The sequence below is a fragment of the Acromyrmex echinatior genome, chromosome 5 (genome assembly GCF_024713525.1).
Source record: "Acromyrmex echinatior isolate Ae372 chromosome 5, ASM2471352v2, whole genome shotgun sequence".
Taxonomy (NCBI): Eukaryota; Metazoa; Arthropoda; class Insecta; order Hymenoptera; family Formicidae; genus Acromyrmex; species Acromyrmex echinatior.
This window is the reverse complement of record NC_141856.1, coordinates 3,243,167-3,262,254: the sequence shown is the minus strand read 5'-3', so window position 1 is coordinate 3,262,254 and position 19,088 is coordinate 3,243,167. Positions and strand designations below refer to the sequence as shown.

At 33.2% G+C, this 19,088-nt stretch overlaps 1 protein-coding gene and 1 long non-coding RNA gene across 5 annotated transcripts in view; both read right to left on the bottom strand.

The window, feature by feature from the left end:
- LOC105145005 (uncharacterized) overlaps positions 1–19,088 on the bottom strand; it is a 253,216-nt gene that overhangs the window by 63,861 nt on the left and 170,267 nt on the right. For all 4 annotated transcript variants that reach the window (XR_015545099.1, XM_087406192.1, XM_011054300.2 and 1 more), the window contains 2 exons: positions 16,035–16,350; positions 11,015–11,133 (listed from right to left, as the gene is read on the bottom strand). Coding sequence is in view for 3 of the 4 variants with exons in the window: in XM_087406192.1 (XP_087262318.1) it covers positions 11,015–11,133; positions 16,035–16,350 (435 nt within the window). In the remaining variant the exon portion in view is untranslated. The remainder of the gene's footprint in view (positions 1–11,014; positions 11,134–16,034; positions 16,351–19,088) is intronic.
- LOC147909683 (uncharacterized) lies at positions 1,628–11,008 on the bottom strand. Its single transcript, XR_015545103.1, has 2 exons — positions 10,061–11,008; positions 1,628–9,925 (listed from the first exon to the last, which is right to left on the bottom strand). It is a non-coding gene; the product is annotated as an uncharacterized LOC147909683 (long non-coding RNA).

Below are 19,088 nucleotides of genomic sequence, written 5' to 3'. Positions count from 1 at the left end.
ATATATTGCAGAAAAATTACAATTTTTCTCTGCAGTCATCTCTGTTAATAATTAAACTTTGACTGAAATCACATTTTAAAGAAAAATCGAGTACTATTGAATTCTAAATACATAAATCGTCTACTAAACTACTAAATCATAAAATTACAATATTATTAATTTTTAACTCTTAATCACTTCAATATTCACAAGGACGCGAACTCCCGTAAGGATGTCGGTATTTCAAAAAAGAAATCTCTAATAATTATGTGAATCATATTATAACGTACCCAGTGAGAAATGATCAAATCGACATCGAATCGACGTCTATTCGATAGTCTTCCAATTTTGCGAACGAATAGGTCTTACTGACAAATTTAAATTCCAATATTGGCGCTGCACTTTTCAATTTAATGGTGGAAACTTCCTCTGAATGCGCGGCCAATGCCGTGGTCTATAAGTGAAAGTAGCAGCACACCCCACCCTATAGAAACGGATCAAAAATTTACTCAAGTTTCTAGGAAGAGAGCAAAAAAACTCACAAAAAAACTTAAAGTTAAAGTGAAAGCTGTGGAGACGCCCACTCAACCTAGCGACGCCGTTATGTGTTTTCCCGCTATCTCTGATAACGTAGATGGATCCGTTATGCCTTAGCCCAAATAGATTGTATCACGCATGTCTAATTATCTTTATTCCGATACGGATAAATCGTTTTACGCAGTGTATTCGGATGTATGTGTATTCGGATAAATCTTCCATCATACATTTCTCTGTTTTATCCAAAATAGTATCCGAAATTGCTAACGCGGATATTTTATTCATCAAACGACTAGATAGTGGCAAGGCCATAGTAGAGATTAGGTCGGCGGAAGCCGCTAACCGTTTAGTTACCAATCCCGCTTTTGAAAAATACAAGATCAGGGCCTTCATTCCATCGTATCGCGTTCGCAGAACGTTAAAAATATCGTTAAAGATATAGACCAATCACTCTCCTTAGTTAAAATTTTAGGGGTTCAAATTGAACCAACGCATGATTATAAATCACGAAACGATTTATATCTCTTCAAGAACTCTTTGTATTAAGTTCGCAGAGCAGCCGTTGCCTAGAGATATCATTTTATTTAATGCTAAATAGCCGTCGAGTATATACCCAAGGGTATGCTATGTGTGCTACAGAGTGGGACATATAGGAAAGGACTGCAAAAGTTCAAAACCGAGATGCCTTTACTGCGGTCAGGAACATGACAAGTCTGTTGTGATTGTGAGCATAGATTATTACCTACAAAATGCATCAATTGCGGTGGAGAACACCTGGCAACTTCGACTGCCCGGTCATTCGGAAGCACAAGGATGTCATCTTGCTGCATATGAAAAACATATCTCACATCGAGGCGAAAAGAATAATTGCTGCAAATGACAATTCGCTCTATGATTAATTCCTCTCTATGAAGCAATTTTCTTTATATCTTTAATAATTTTCAGCAGCCGTCCTACAAAGATCACATGGCATAACTATTTTAATAGATTCTCTGAATTCCGAAGATTCTGAGGATACTAGGACAGCATACTACCCGAATTATGCGGAAGCAGCAAATGCTTCTTCGTCTGGGCGTTCCCTCCGTAAGCCGAGGATTGTCAATATGGGATCTTTTCTGGTGAATAGCGCTCGTTTGGAGACATCATAAGGGCATCGTGGCGACGGACGTTAACTTCTAAAAATAACACCTCCATCACCACATCAACAACATAACGAAATTCTCTGTGAATCTAATGGTCGCTCTTACGGAGAACAGAATTTTGCCCTTCCAAGGAATGAGAACTGTTACTCTGTCAATAGCGTTTTTGAGCAGATATTAACACTCTTATCCTTCAAGAATCTGTTCAACAATCAGCAGCTATCAACACTCATTGACTCAGTAATCGCAATATTATCAAGGTTAGCCAACTTTATCAGAAATTCTAATCTCAATCTTGATTTCCTTATTAACCTATTCGCCGGTACTGGACTTAACAACTCTTTTTAACTCCTGGAACTTCAGAAACTAACACTAAAATTCACTAATAACAGAAGAATTCTTCATTCATTCAGCATCCTTCAATAGAATTGTTGCGGGGTTAGAAATAAATTACCTCAACTGCAGTCAATCTGCAAGGATTACGACATTATTTGCATCCAAGAATCCTCCCTCCATCCCAGAATTCCTCTCTCCATCCTCTACATTTTCTCTGTGCGGATTTTATGTCGTGAGAGCAGGCATAACTAATCCAGGTATGAGAGGAATTTGCATCTTAATCAGACACAATATCGTTTTCAGTACTATTGACCTATCCAATTGGATTCGGTGGAAATGCTTGGTGTGGAGGTGTCTTCAGACAACAAAATTTACAATCATCAACATCTATCGTCATCTGAATCGCAATATTCCTGCTCAATTCTATGAAGACCTCATGAGGTTCGGAGACTCAAAAGCTAACTGCATTTTTATTGAGGATTACAATGCCTATCACTCCCAATGGGGCTGCTCAAACATGGATCGCGCCTGACGCGACAGACTGATTCTAGCATCAATAGAGAATCATTATGCTTGCATTCTTAACGATCAGCCGCCCACGTTGCTTCTCCTACCTAACTCTGATCTCTTAGTTATAGACTTGATCGTAGCCACCGCTAACATGACTCCCCTGTGTAAGATGCGTACAGAGAGGAGGACACCTGGAGCAACAACCATTACCATCACGGTCAAGATTAGCATCAATTTGGTCTTGCGTCAATAGTACGCCTATAAGATTAACTTTAATACTAAAGAACTGATCGATTTCCAGGACACCCTGGCTGGTTCATACATTTGTTTGTCAGCCATCTATCATCTGACGAAAAAGAGGCATACACTCGACTGGCGAAACATCTGGTGGACACGACCATAATGTGCTCCTCCTCTTCTAAGAACTTAAATGCGGGCACCGTTCCTGTATCAAACGAGAGAACCGCCCCCATGGTGAACGGATAAATGTCAAAAAGCAATCATCAAACGCAGAGAGGCGGCCCGAATCTGGCAAAAAATTCCTACAATCGAAAACTTTTATAATTTTAAAAAGGCGAGAGCGAAATGCTCCAAAGTTCTTTCTTTACAGGGAAAAAAGGAAAGGATAGAGAAAATTTGTTGGATCCTTTGACTCCAAAACTCCGACCTCAGAAATTTGGTCACTGATCAGAATCTTTAAACGACACAACCTGGCACTTTCAAATCAAACAGTTGATCCCTCTAAAGAAAAATAGTCAGAAAGCCATACAGTGACTATGCTCGCCTTCCTGCTTTCAAGATAATTCAATGAGTTTAGAGAAAATGAAGAAAGAGAATGGCAACTCAGGTGCTGTTTTCGAGGAAATCGATTCATCAATTACCGTCAAGCATTTAGATCTCGCAATTTCCGCTGTAAAAAAGAAATCGGCTCCCGGCTTGGACAGAATAATATGCTGGCATATTTGTCATATAAATACAAAGAGCTTTTAATAAATCTTTTCAACAGCTTTCTAGTTAAGGGATTTATTCCAGATGAGTGGAAGATATCCTTGGTTATCTTTATTTCCAAAGCGGGAGTCTCAGGTGTTAGGCCCATCTCCTTGCTTTCATGCATCTTAAAGTTACTTGAGAAAATAGTATACTGGAGATTACTCTGGCTGGTAGAGTCGGAATTACTTCTTCCTCACTAAGAGATGGGATTCCGCCTTAGTCAGTCATGTAACAATAGTTTAATTACATTCACTAACTATTATATATTCTTGGAGCTGTTTCCAGCGGGCAATTTTTAGTCGCTGCTTTCCTGGAGCATTACCGGAGCGTTCGACAATGTACATCCTTCAGCAGTAATCAGCGAATTTAAAAACGCGGGAGCACTAGCCCCAAGCAGGAAATTTGTGGAATTTGATTATTGTTAGGACAGTACACTTCAGAAGATGGGATAATTAGTTACAAACATTTTGCGTATAAACTCTCCTCGATTTTTAATCTGTCCTTGAGCAGGATCTTGCGCTGTGAAAGAAGCCGAATTTCTTCAATACGCAGATGATATTGTCATCTTTGCTGCAGATAGCAATCTCTTAGATCTTCTTTAGCGACAAAGGCTTGAACCTTTCCCCTTCCAAATCCAAATGGATGGTCTTCACATTCAAAAAGCACAAACCAATCGCTTACCATCCGTTTATGATAAGACAACAGGCAATTCCAAGGACTGAGCAAGTCAGATTTCTGGAAGTGAAGAGCAGAATAAAAGATAATTTTCATTTTAAGTATCTTGTCCAAGAGGGACGAGCGATTATCAACATCATTTCCTCGCTCACGGCTGTATGGTGGGACTCCAATCCCCAGAGCTCGCTCTCTATTTATAGATCAGTATTCAGGAGCGCCGTAAAGTATATCTATTCTATAACATTACTTTAAATACAAAGCGTCACTACGGTCTGAATGTTGAGATGTTGAACTAATATATATATTCATATAAATGAATTTAATTTCAGAAAATGATAATTGCCGATATGATTGTCGGACTTTCAACGTAATCAATCAATCTGAAATATTAATAATCCCCCCAAATTTCCCAAATTAATCTTAAAAAATTGTAATAAACTTATTGCGAAAAATATTGTCTCGGCAAGGATCAAGCTGGTCAATGATAACTATATCATACATAGAATCAAACAACTTTTACTGCAATTGGAGGGGAGCGCTATCGAATGCTCTCTCTTCTGGATTCCGACGCACAGGGGGGAATGAAGTGGCTAAGTGGATAAAGCAGCTAAGGAGGCATGTTCTTCGGGTCAAAGAGGATTCTTTTTAACTTCCTACCCGAACCTTTAATCGGAAGCTAGATCTAGATCGCAACAGCGCTTTCACAACTATCTTGAGAGCAAAGCCAGGGACACTGGCGCGTATTATACCCACCAGAGTCAGTGAAATCCTGGTACTTTAAACTTCCTCTTAATAGGAGCGAGATAGTACTGGTCAATAGACTGAGATCCTACAATTATAACTTTAACTACTCTTCTTGATAGAAAGAGCATGGTAGATTCACCAATGTGCCCGTGCGGGAACCCTAGGCAGGATGCCAACCATATCATCTTTAATCGCTCACTAAGGACAAATCCATACCTCTGTCTGCTTATCTTAGGAACTTCTCTCTTTAAAACCTTAAAATCTGGACATTTTTCCTGTCTTGAAATACCCTTCACTTAAACTCTGTAAACTGCTTCTCTCTTTTTTTAAGGCCATTGATATTTCCATATGAACTTTGCGGTTGCTGGAGCTCACTCCCTTTTTCTTTCTCCTTCTCCGGTTCCCTTTTCGAGGCGTTTCGGGGATCCCGAGGGAGGGGGAGGGTTGCGTAGCATTTGCTTCATCTGTTTCAGATTCCAATGATCTTACAACATAGCAGTCCTGTTTTCTTTTCTGGGAAATTCCTGTGAAAGGTTGGAGGGGTATTGGATAAGACTGACCACATTAATCCGGTTACACCGGAACCTGGGCTACTTAAACATAGAAGAAGAAGGAAGTGCATGAAGAACATGAATTCAAATTTTATCAGGAAATATTGAACTGAAAACTATCGCATATCAGTAAATGATATGATAATCAGTTTTGAGAATATCGTTAATATGTCACTAAAAATCCATTTTTTACCTTGAATTCTTTCGAATGCAGTTTGTCACAGACAAAGGTAAACAAAACTTTATAAACAAATTATGCAAATATATTGCCAATATAAAAAAAAATCTCTCCTTGCAATGATTTCTGATTTCTGTTACACAAATGCCGAATAAATTGGAGGAAAAAAAAACCATTAATGTAACTTATTTAAATTGTTCAATAAAAAATTCATTTATCACAAGAAAAATTGTGTTTCTATCTATGGATGCGTTCAGCAGAAAAAGTAGCTTAACAACTGTTGTACAATTCTCTAATATGTTTGTACATTTATATTCAGTAAGGAACTTAAAAAAGGGCAAGACCAATCACATTAAAGAATTGTACAATAGTTGCAGTTGTTTTTTCTGCTGAACGCGGCCTATGTGCGTAGTGTGCGCGCGCATGCGTGTATGTGTATATCAGTGATCATATTTGATCTCAACTTCAGAAATCGCATTACGCGTGCTCGTAAAAATTTATAATTTTAAATCGACATCCCATTTTTACAAGATCTTACTTCGCCAAATTCCTTGGGAAAATGATAAATCACATTATTATAATCCAATTAAAAATATGTATATATACATAAATGTGTATCTATTTAATTTCAAGTTCACTGCTTTAATAACGAATATATCTTAATACTTTTATGTATTTATAAAATAATGAAATTAGTGCAAAGAAAAAATTTACCTTTTTAACCTTCAAACCGTATACCTCCCTTGAGTACCTATTAATGGTACAGAGATAAAGGTACAAATTAAAACTTAACATTTTTAATTGCAAGTCTCTCTTGAGGATTAAAATAAAAATTTCTTCAAAACCACTCTTTTCTTAGGTATAATTTTCTCACGAATCAATTTTAATAAAAAAACATATTTAACATAGTGGGGATAAGCTGGCAACTTTCAGCACTTTCAGTTCATGCGCAATTGTCAGCAAATTGAAAATTTGCGAATTCGCACTAATGTACGGTTTGAAGGTTAAAAAAGGTGAAAAAGGTACCAAAAGTACGTGTTTCTCGAAAAAAAAAGAAAAAAAACTATTGTACCAAATTAAAAAGTAGAACACAAATGACCATTATTGTATCAAATTATAAAACAAGTGGTATTTTTCTCACGTACCAAATTAAAAAATAAAACTCCTATGGTCATACTATTTTTATTATTTACTTAATAATATGTACTTATTACAATATTTATTTAATAATGCCCTAATGAAACATTATTCGTATAAAAGATTCGATATCAACAACTAGCGCCAAGTTATAATAAATCCAATATCAAATTAAATAAAGAATATGATCGAAATGATATATCTTTAATTCTTAATAATGATAATTCAAAAAATAACTTTTTATAACTACCTGCGTATCTTTTAATTTGATCATTAAAAAGATTCAAAATTAAAAAAAAATTAAGTGGTAAGAATATTTTTAAAAAATGCAACAATTTTTTAAAATTATATATTTAAAAAAATTTGTTTTATTTTTGATAATTATAATTATATAATAATTATTAAGTACTCTTAAATCAGTCAACTATTATTCTAAATTTTTTTTCAATTTCATATTCAGATTAAAATCAAATAACCACTTTTTATAAGAGATATTTCACCTCTGAAACATGCGAGCGTATAAAAAAATGTATCACATAATAGAAAACAACATATTCAAAGCTGATCAAAATCGGAGGCAGCATTTGAATGTCTTTCTGTGTTAGAGCAATAAAGTAGTAGAACATAAATCTTAATATACTTGATTATGCCAGATCTGCATCATAGTTTTTGATGTTTGGAAAAGAAAAACAGTCTTCTACAGTTTTTAATGCGCTGAATTCGAATTCATAAATGAACATGTTCTATTCAGGTGTCAGGTTTTTAAGAAAAATGAGATTAAGAAAAAAGCGTCTAACAAGGTATTTCAGCTATTTTTTTAAATTTGTAGTTGACAAATCTGTAATGTGTGAGATTTCTAAAAGAACTCAAATTAATGTTTGAACATTGTATCTTATTATAAAAATATCGAATCTTTTACAATTGGTATCGAACCTCTGACATGTTTTGTTTTTAGGAGTGTAGACGCACAGTGTCAATGATTACACCGATTAAGCTATGCAGTCTTTAATAACATTTGTATAAAATTTGCAAAAATTTCATATTTAGTAAAAAATTTAATTTTCTAATGCACACAACTTACATAATTTTTTAGTACAATAACATTACGAATTAAGTATTTTGAAAAATTGTTTAAAAAATTTTTTAAACAAATGAGGAAATTTTTTATTATTTTACAAAAAATCATCTTTAGTTCCATATATTGAAATCATTACTGAAATTTTTACTATTTGTAATGATATTTTGCATTAGGATTAATCCTTACTTCTAAAAACAAAGATCTCTATAAAGTTACCTTATTTTCAAAAATCGAAAATCTTTAATCTGAAATCTTTAATTGGAAAAATTTAATCTGAGAGCTGGTATCTCAAGTTTCAAAAAAATTTATTTTTTTTATAAAATTCTCTTGTATTCGGAGAATTCTTGTTCTCGAACAGTTCCTAACAGTTTCGGCCTTTAAGTATTTTAAAATAATTTTTTAATATGAGTGCTGACATCGCATATCAAAAATGTAGTACTTCTTAATAGCCAGTTCCAGTCAATTAAAGCTTGAAACTTTGAATAGAAAGTGTCGGAACTATTGCAGAACTATTGGAAAATTTCAAGAAATCGGCTGGAATTGGCCGTGTGAGGTACTTTACTCTTATTGTATAAACGAACATTGAACGAAATCTATAGAAAGTGCCGAAATTATTGTAGAACTATCAGAAAATCAGTTGCAAATGACTATTAGGAGGTACACAGAAAAAATGTTATGGTTGCCACAACCAGAAATAATGATAATTTTCGCCCATCAATAAATTTGGTTATAATAATTGTAAGGTGGACATATCTTTACAGCCATAAGCGTTATATGCCAATCTTATGGATATCACAATTGTACTGCAGTTCTTATTAGATGCTTAAATTAATTCTCACTGTTTCTTGCTACAAAAACTCATATTTATTTCATCAAAAAGGTATTTTATTCACAATATTGCCCATCGAAAGCTATAACTTTTTCCCACTTTTCGGGTAACAAATGGATTCCGTAGTAGAAAAATTCAGATTCTTTTGAGGCAATCAGTCATCAAGCCATTTTTTTGATATCTTCATTCGCAAATGACTTTCAGCAGCATTTCTTGAGATTAAAACAGAAAAGTAATGTTTCCCGCACATGCTCTTTTTTTAGTACGAAACCCGACATTTTTAATGCGAATAAAAAATTGTGTTCTTTACATCCAATCAAATGTTACATACTTGATTATTAAAACCTATTGATAATACTTTCATATACATCAGCAGTCACTTTTGGCCATGTTGAAATAACACAAATACTAACCTCTTTCAGTCAATAGCGAAAATTAATTTACCTATATTGGTTCTTATAATCAAAAAATATATGGATGATTTTTGAGTGTAGCAATTGTAGCTGTTTTTTCCACGTACTTTACTCATGACGTGCCAACATTAAGATTAAAAAATTGTTTAAAAGTATTTAAAGGTTGGAACTCTGAAGAAAACCTATACAAAGCGGCGGAAATATTGCAGAACTATCGGAAATTGAATAGCTGAAAGGAATAGAATTCTGTATCAATGAATTTTTAACTCTTCATAGTCTTTCTGGGTCAAAATGACTTGAGCATCGTCTTTCACGCTAAATTTTAATATCTTCCTTCCTTCGGAAAGGTATTTGCCATCTACTAGAGGTTCAAAGTATTAATTATCGATAAAAATGCTTTTTAATCTGACTGTTAGTATGCGTCTAACAGCCATTCGCGCAAAAAGCATTTTTTTATCAGGTCAAAATGTCAGCAAGTGTGACCAGCGCGTCGTTTTAGTTAAAAGATTTATATTTTTGCAAAAAATATTAAATTGCAAAAATAAGCAAGATATGGATTATGTCCTTCAAATAAGGATAAAAAAAACGATTAGGAAAAAATGTTCGTCTACGACTTATGCGTGATAAACACACTCTCTAAATCTGAATCAGTGGATAATCTACTGAAGCATACTTGGTACAGAATATCATATTTGGCACTAAATAATCAGTAAAATTCAACCACAAAAGAAAAGAAGTTTGAGCATTACATAGTTAAAATACCGATATTTGCACGTTTAGCACATTGTAATTTCAATCTTACAATACCATGTACGTTGAATGCGCTACACTTATATTAGGCGTTGGAATTAATTCGTAGCGTTTTACAAGTGATGGGAAGTACTTTCATTAATGTATTTTTTAATGCTCATGTGAAATAAATAACATTCTTTCATTAAAAAACGCTACGAATTAATTCCAACACCTAATATATTAAAGTAAAGTTAGGGATATTACATTTCATTCATTAATTAACAGTGGCATACTTGACACTGAATCAGTGATTATCTATTGATTTAGATTTAAAGAACAGACTCTATTTGTGTACTGAGATATTGCTGTAACGAAGAGTAATGTTTTCTATGTATTTTTTATATTTTACGTTTTTCACTTGTATTTTCAGTATTAATAATAATAATTTTTACATTAATAATAATTTAAATCAATAATAAATAGCCTTTTACTCGAATTTAACATTTTTTTTACACCTAAAAACGATTATCTTCTACTTTCAAAATAAATATCTTTTTTGAAACGCGTATAATCATACTAATTTTTTTTTTTTGAAAGTACATCATCTTAAGAATATTAAACTAAAATTGCATTTAATAATATTATAAATTTAAACAGTTATAATTTTTTTAAGTAAAAATAATTAAAAATTTAAATAAAAAGTTATAATTTGTTTAAGTAAAAATACACATTTTTCCGAACTTAACATGTTTACAATTTTTTTTGTTAAAATTAAATTTTTCAATAAAACGCCATTGTTCGATTTTCTTAAAGGATGCAATTATATACTGTATTTTTTTTAAATCATTGCAATTAATACTATTGATTTGATAACACTTTAAAGATGGGTCGGATCATTTTAACCCACAGTAATCATCGTATGGCTTTTTTGATCATGAAGAGTTAATATAACAAAAATTCAATCACTTGTCGTATGCGGATACTAATGATATTTTCTCTCCGGTCGGATAGAACAGGGCTAGATAAAACCAAATTCTGGATATCCAGTACCCCTACTCATTAGCACATAAATAGCACTAAAATTAATGAATGCGAACTTGATTTGTGATAATAAGGAATATGTTTAGCAGGGATGATATTTCAAACTTTTTTACTATTTTATAAACATAAAAATATTATTACTTACTTTTGTGGCTCATTAGGATCTCTCTTTTTCTTCTTTTTTTGGGGCTTCGTTTTTCTTTGATTCTTTGCCCCAACATCAGCTGCTTCTGGCGATGGTGGCTCACGCTTTATCATAGCAATCTGGAATAAAAAAAAGTATTTAAAAAATATTCAAAATTTTTTTTAATAAACTATATTTTAGAAAATTTAAAAAAATATTTTAGAAAAATTATTTATTACAAATTATTAATTACAAATTGATTTGTACAATTTTTCTCGGAATGGTGGTATTAATGCAGCAGATACTAATTATATAAAAATGTTTTGAACTAAACTGCTACAGAAAGTATTATAAACATTAAATATATTTTTCACATGTATTACTACATGGGATGAAAAGTCCCGGGATTTTTCAATAGATGGCGCCATTAGAAAATGAACATGATTCATTTCGAGAGGTTCATCTGTCACTAATTTATGTATGAAGTTTCATGACATTTCGTTCATTCGTTTACAAGCTACAGTCGTTTAAGTGGCGTTACTTTCGCCTTCGTAAAAAAAATGAAAAAACAGGAATATCGCATCTTGATCAAACATTGTTTTTTGATGGAAAAAACTTCTGAACAATCATTGAAATGGTTGCAGAAATGTTATCCCACATCTGTCCCTTCGAGAACAACAGTTTATCGGTGGTTTAGTGAATTTAAAATGGGTCGTACAAGCACCGAAGACGCACCTCGCTCTGGAAGGCCAAAAGAGGCTACGAATACGGAAATCGTAAAGCAAGTGCATCGAATCGTTTTGAGTGATCGTAAAGTGAAATTGCGCGAGTTAACTGAGGCCGTAGGCATCTCAAAAGAACGGGCGGGATACATTTTGCACGATGTTTTGGAGATGAAAAAGCTATTGGCACGATGGGTGTCGCGTTTGCTGACCATCGACCAAAAACAGCAGCGCGTTGATGATTCAACGGCCGGTTTGGCGTTGTTGCAGCGTAATCGAGCGAACTTTTTTCGACGTTTTGTGACGATGAATGAAACGTGGGTCCATTATCATACACCTGAGTCCAATAGGCAGTCTGCAGAGTGGCTGAAAAGCCACGAAAGCCGACCAAAGCGACCAAAAGACCAACGCTCTCGGCCGGGAAGGTTATGGCCTCCGTTTTTTGGGATGCGTATAGCATAATCTTCATCGATTACTTGCAAAAGGGAAGAACAGTTACGGGAGAGTATTATGCAGCGTTATTGGACAAACTGAACGACGAAATAAAGAAAAAACGGCCCCATATGGCGAAGAAAAAAATTCTGTACTATCACGATAACGCACCGTCACACGTCCTTGAAAGCGATGATCAAATTGGACCAATTACGATTCGAATTGGTTGCTCACCCACCGTATTCTCCAGACTTGGCCCCCAGCGACTATTATCTGTTCCTAAAGCTCAAGCGGTAGCTCTAGAGAAAGAGATTCACATCGAATGAGGAAGTCATCGCGGAAACCGAGGCGTATTTCGAAGGCTTGGACATTTCGTACTACAGAAAGGACATCGAAATGTTGGAAAATCGCTATACCAAGTGTATCGCCCTCGAAGGCAACTATATTGAGGAATAAATATAACTTTGCTCAAAAAACGCTTGTTTTCATTAAAAATCCCAGGACTTTTCAGCCCATGTAGTATATATGAAGGCAAGTCAATAAGTTCTTAGAAAATCTGTCAGAGGGCACTCGGAGTATCATGTCACATTACTTTTTGATAAGTAGCATCTTTCAGCTGATTACTGTCAAATTCTGAACGGAATTCATCGTGTGGTTTCATTTCTGTAGACGACTAAAGCGAACAACTTTGTATTTTTTGCAAAATGGAAAAAAATGAATTTCGTGCAATGATCAAACATCTACATATGAAAGGTTTAACGCCGAAAGAAATCAAAGCCGAGTTGGATAATGTTCACAGCACATCTGCACCAGCGTTTGTGACTGTATACAATTAGGTGAATGAATTTAAACGTGATCGTACAGCCACTTCGTTCGGGACGTCCAATTGAGGCTGCTACGCCAGAAATCATCGATAAAGTCCACGATATTGTTTTGACTGATCGACGAGTGAAAGTGCGCGAGCTTGTTGAGGCAATAGGCATATCACGTGGCACAGTGATTTCAATTTTGCACGAACAATTGGGTATGAAAAAGTTATCGACAAGATGGGTGCCGCGTTTGCTTACTGTGGACCATAAGCGCGACCGTGTGACAATTTCAAAACAATGTTTGGAGATATTTCAACGTAATCCAGATAAATTTTTGCGTCGATTCATTACTGTGGACATCCATTATTTCACCCGAGACGAAGGAGCAGTCAAAACAATGGACTTCACCGAGTGAAGCAGTTCAGAAGAAGGCGAAGACCATGAAGTCGGCCGGAAAGATGATGGCCACAGTTTTTTGGGATAATTCATGCGGTACAATTCATATCGATTATCTTCATATCGATCTTTCCATCGAAGCAATATTTTATAAATATTTTATAAATATTTTATAGAACTAAATTCAATATTGATTTAACACAGGAAGTGTTCCTTCAATTCAATATTCTTTTAATTTACCATTATACGTTATTAAATCAAATTAATGTTATTGTTACAAATAAAAAGGTTAAAATTAAAATTAAGTCAATAACAAATATAATTGAATTAACTACTTGTATATGTCAGTCCGTAATATATGTTTAATTGATTCAATCTATTTTTTTGTTAACAGCATTTTTTTTCAATGTATATTCGTTGTATGCTCTCAAGCAAAATATTGCATAAATCTAAATATTATGCCAATACAGTACCACGCCTATTAAGTTCACACAGTCACTTTAGTCGAGGCTATAGTACAATCGAATATAACTTACATAGAAATTAAAACTTTTTTGTTGCTCATTTTATTGCTCAATTTCCAATTTTGTTGCTCCAATCGATTCAGAAGACAGTGCCTTTGCTAACTTAAGATTAAAATTTGAAATTAAAAATACAAATTTAGCATCCACGCGCGGACAAAGATTGAATGAGCGAAAACAAAGTCCGTTATAGGATATGACCATATTCGATTATATCGATCATGCAAATAGTTCCTTTATATTTGGCCGCTTAATTGTGAGCAGCGGGATTTCGTATAATGAATTAATTAACACGTTACGCGTTATGTGAGTGTCCGGAATTATATAATCTGATAACAGCGATTGATTATGAAATATTGCCAATGCGAGAAATTATAAGTTAATTACAAAATAGAATGAGCATATAAAAGTCAAGAGCGGTAATTAAAACGCAAAAATCTTTTGATTCTTGATGTTCTTCTTATAAATTGGCAACATACAATAGAGAAATTATAAGATAACATGGTTTTAAGTAATAATAACATAGCCACGGGGATCAATTGTAACTAAATTAAAATTATAGCAATGAGAAAATTAATTTATAAAAGAGGAGATAAGTGTAAAATGTTGAAGTTGCAAAAGTAAGTGTCTTTTCAAAGCCTTTCGTGGTCTATTAATTAGCGCTTTTCGTGAGCCGTGAATCACGAAACTAACTCATGAAACTAACCCTTTAGGCGGAACAAACTCAGGATATTTCTTTTATGGCACTGAAAAATACAACAACTTATTGACATACAAGTCATACAAATATTTCAGTATGTCGAACTCTAAAAGTGTTTCTTAGTAGTGTAGGGATTCCTTTTTAAGGATTAATCGCAAATCACAAGCAACAAAATCAAGAAAATATGATCAATCAAGATACTTGATTAATTTACATCTTTGAGATGTCATGCTGATGCAGGTTGACTATATAAAGGTGATTTTAGGAGTGTAGGGTGGAGTGACAAAAGCAGCATATTAGTAATTAAAACATTATAAAAATAAGTAGTACATTTTTACTTTTTAACTTTTTTTTAATAGCTGTACTAATTTTAACCTTAAGTTAGCACAATCGCTATTTTCTTCAAATCAACTGCAGCAACAAAATCGGAAATTGAGCAATAAATTAATAACAAAACTAAATTTCTGTGTTTTATTCGATTATGCTAAAAATAGCTGTGTTAGGTTAATAGACGTTGAGTGACCATCCCAAACAGCACACAATATTTATAAAATAATGTAGTACAAAAGAAGGGTAAAGAGCCAGTAATGTACAAAAGAACTTTAATTTAAATTAGCATTAAAAATTCATATAAACAATTACAATTAACAACAAACGTTTCGACTCCAATCGAGTCATTTTTTAATGGTTATCTGACATAGTGAAAGTTAGATGTTCGTTACTTTTGCAAATTTGCTTAAAATAATTTATATAATTAAAAAAACTAATATATTCTATCACGAAATGAACTACCATTTACCTGCGTTTTTTTTCTCTCTTTTTATTAATGGACTCTTAACACATTTACTAATATCACTGACAAGAATTTTCTTATGACTATTTTGATTCTTAATAAAAATGACTCGCAGCGTACTACACGAAATGAAAAATATGATATTAAAAATTATAATATTGTAATACCATGTACATATTTTTGGTTTAGAACAATATATTAAGACTACATTGAAAATATGAATTTTTAATGCTAATTTAAATTAAAGTTCTTTTATACGTTACTGGCTTTTTGCCCTTCTTTTGTACTAAATTGTTTATACGTACAGAGCCTTATTACTATTATATTTTTGTGGTCTTAGATTACACAAATCATAAATTTTTATTATATTGGGTCATCTAAAAAGTATCCGCGGTTTTTTGTCACTAGATGTGTTGACCATCAACACCATCTAGTGACAAAAAACCGCGGATACTTTTTAGATGACCCAATAATTATAAAATATTTATTGTAAATATTGTAAATGCTATAAAAATACTTAATAAGACATTATAATCTAAATAAAAATACCATAAATATTTATTTATTTATCATAAATTTACGTAAAATATTTATATAACATTTCAAAAAATAAAGACAGTAATAAATATTTATCATAAATATTCTGTGCAGATTAGGATTTAACTCACCATTCCAGAATGTGGAGTACTATCATCACTATCTTCGCTGGTCGTAGTATTATTATTCGTCTCCGGAATATTGTTTGCTTGCATAGTAGTCGGACTGCCTCCGGTAGGACTTCTATATTGCATTTGTTGCTGTTGCTGCAATTGCTGCTGCTGCTGCTGCTGCTGCTGTTGCTGCTGAGAATGCATATACTGCATATGTTGCATTTGAACCTGTTGCTGCTGTTGTTGCAACATCAATAATTGTTGGCCGCTATGTTGTTGATGACGTGGAGAGCTCATTGTTGCATATGAACTTTGTGAGTTGCCATAGGCAGAACTATAAATGAAAAAGAAGATTCGTTTATAAAAAATAAGTTTTTTTCGAAGTGAGCAATTAATCGCTGCATCAAAAGATAGAATATGTTTATATATAATTAAAAACGCTGTTCATGGTAAAAATATTTATGATTACATTTATTTAATCGCGATAGAATATTTCAATATTTATGCGGTAATAATTATTTAGTTCCGAATCTCCCCAGTTCTAATAACCTTGACATATATTGTCAAGGTCATAATTCTGAGCAACTTTGCCTTAACAACTAAGTGGCGATCTCTTATAATTTCCGAGATATTTAGAGTTATAATTTTTAAGTTTTTGAGATTTTAGAATTGTAATTTTGATAGAAAATTTTGGTAGAACTATACAAAAGAATAACAATCGCTAATGATCTTAACTTTCACATAGGCTGTCAAGGTTATGACCTCAAGTAATTTTCAAAAGATTTTAGGCTATTCGTTAAACAGTTATTTTAAAAAAAGTATAACAAATAAAATAAAAGATCTGCCTGTATCAATTAAATAAGGGTTGAGTTAATGTTTGGATTAAATCGGAGTGGGAGTTCATATGGAGGGTCGAAACTTCTTCCTCTCTTTGCTTCTGGAGTGAAACCAGATCAACAATTGTTCTATTCTAAATAGTTTCGTAGAAAGAACACGTATGAGCGGGGGAAAGGCTCCGCCTCCCTCCTTGCATCCCTACTCCGATTTAATCCTAATCTAATCCAACCCTCTGATTGTGAGATGGAAGTCGCTTCGCGTGGAAAGTCGTATTCTCTTAATCGTTCATACCTCTTTCCCTGCTTAGATGGGTTTCCAATGTGTACTCTTTTTTGTACTACTTTTGGGACTTGAGAGCGAGCGAGAGGGTCGGAAGTTGTTAAGACTCCTGAGTAGTCTACATTAAATCATGACGTTAGAAGTAAGAAATGACACGTTAATTTTTATTGCCACGTGCAATTTATAAATAAAGACAATTTGGATAAAACAAAATGATAAAATTGCTTTAAAACATTTGTAAAAATGGACAAAAACTATGCTTCTGACAATCAATAAATAATCATAAAAAGTAATAAAAGACACGTATAAGTGAAAATAAGTTATGCATGCGCATAAAATAAAAGCACTTCATGTGCCTTTTATCACTTTTTACGATTATTTACTGACTGTCAGGAGGAATCGCAATCGGTAATGCCATTTCACGATTCCATATGTCAAAAATATATCCAATAAGTTAAAAAATGTGATAGATAATTGTGATTTTCACTTGGCGCCTAAACCAATAAATTTGCTTAATTCTTTTAAAAACAGGAAAATATTCCTTAAATACAATAAATGCGATGTTGTATACAAGATTAGCTGCCAGGACTGTGAAGCCACTTACGATGGACAAACGGAAAAGCAATTAATTATAAGAATAAAAGAATATTCTTCTAATATTAATAAACCTACGGATAAACTTTCTGTGATTTCGTGTAGAAATTAATCATAATTTTAAATGGAATGATGCTGGCATTTTAGATATTGAACCTTTTTTTTATAAGAGGATGATCTTTAAGATGATTTACATAAGAAAAAAAGAAGCAAAACCTTAATAAAGACATAAAAATAATACAGACAAACTACCTAAGATCTATTTACTTCTTCTATAATCTCTGTCCTCACTCCTAATTCTTTTCCTATCCATTTCTAGACTTAATCCCTACAGGTTTAACGAGTTGTCGTGTCCTCCGAGACAATTTTATTGTGTGACAATTTAATAGAATACGAACGGTTGATAATGCATATGAGTAGTATTAATTGTGGGCCATTACGGTCATAGTTTTAGATAGGTATTTCTTTTTATACACTAACGGAATATTTAATTTTATCCTAGTAACTTCACAACTTTCTCATTAGGACAGATAGATGTCTAATTCAACTATGTCAATTTAGCATTTTATTATACTGAAAATGACTGCATAACAATAGAAATGTTTACTTGTAATTTGAACGATAAAAAATATTTGCAATAACATATTGCAGTTTGGCCTATATGCTTTTTATTTATTATTTTTGACGTATTTTCTGTTTATTATATTTTATATTATATTAAAAAGAATCTGAAACTTGGATTGAAACATTTATAAATTATTATTGATTTCGAATAATTTATACATATTATTATAGCCGGTGTCCGGTTTGTAAAGGCATGTTTTAACTATTGACTAAACCAATTCAGTCTTTAAAACTTTGGGACAAAGAGATAAGATATTCCAGCTCAGTAATCTAGGCGTTCGCTTGGGTACGAAACTGAACAAAAGTTTATACCTCAAGGAAAAGAGGACTACACCTCTATGTGAGCCTGTAGAAAGGTTATGGAAAAAAACTGGGGTATAAATCTCAAGGTTGTCGTGTGGCTTGGATAAAATGGTTTTAATATAAAATGGTTTTAATATCAAGACTAACATATACTGCAATAGTTTAATAACCTAGGGTGGAGAAGGAGGAAACAAGGAACTTACTCAAAAGAGAGGATGCTTTATGGCTACGACGAGGACCAAGAGAACTAACTGAGGCGCTGAAAGTGACACCCTCGAGTCAGATAATTATCAGCATAGCCACACAAACAGCATTTGGATTAAAGTGTCAGGGTGAAAGAAGGAAACTAGGTTTGGTCATATTAGATCGAGATCTTTTGGAATATACTCGTTTTCTTTCATGTTAAAGTAAGATAAGATTCCTAAAAATAACAGC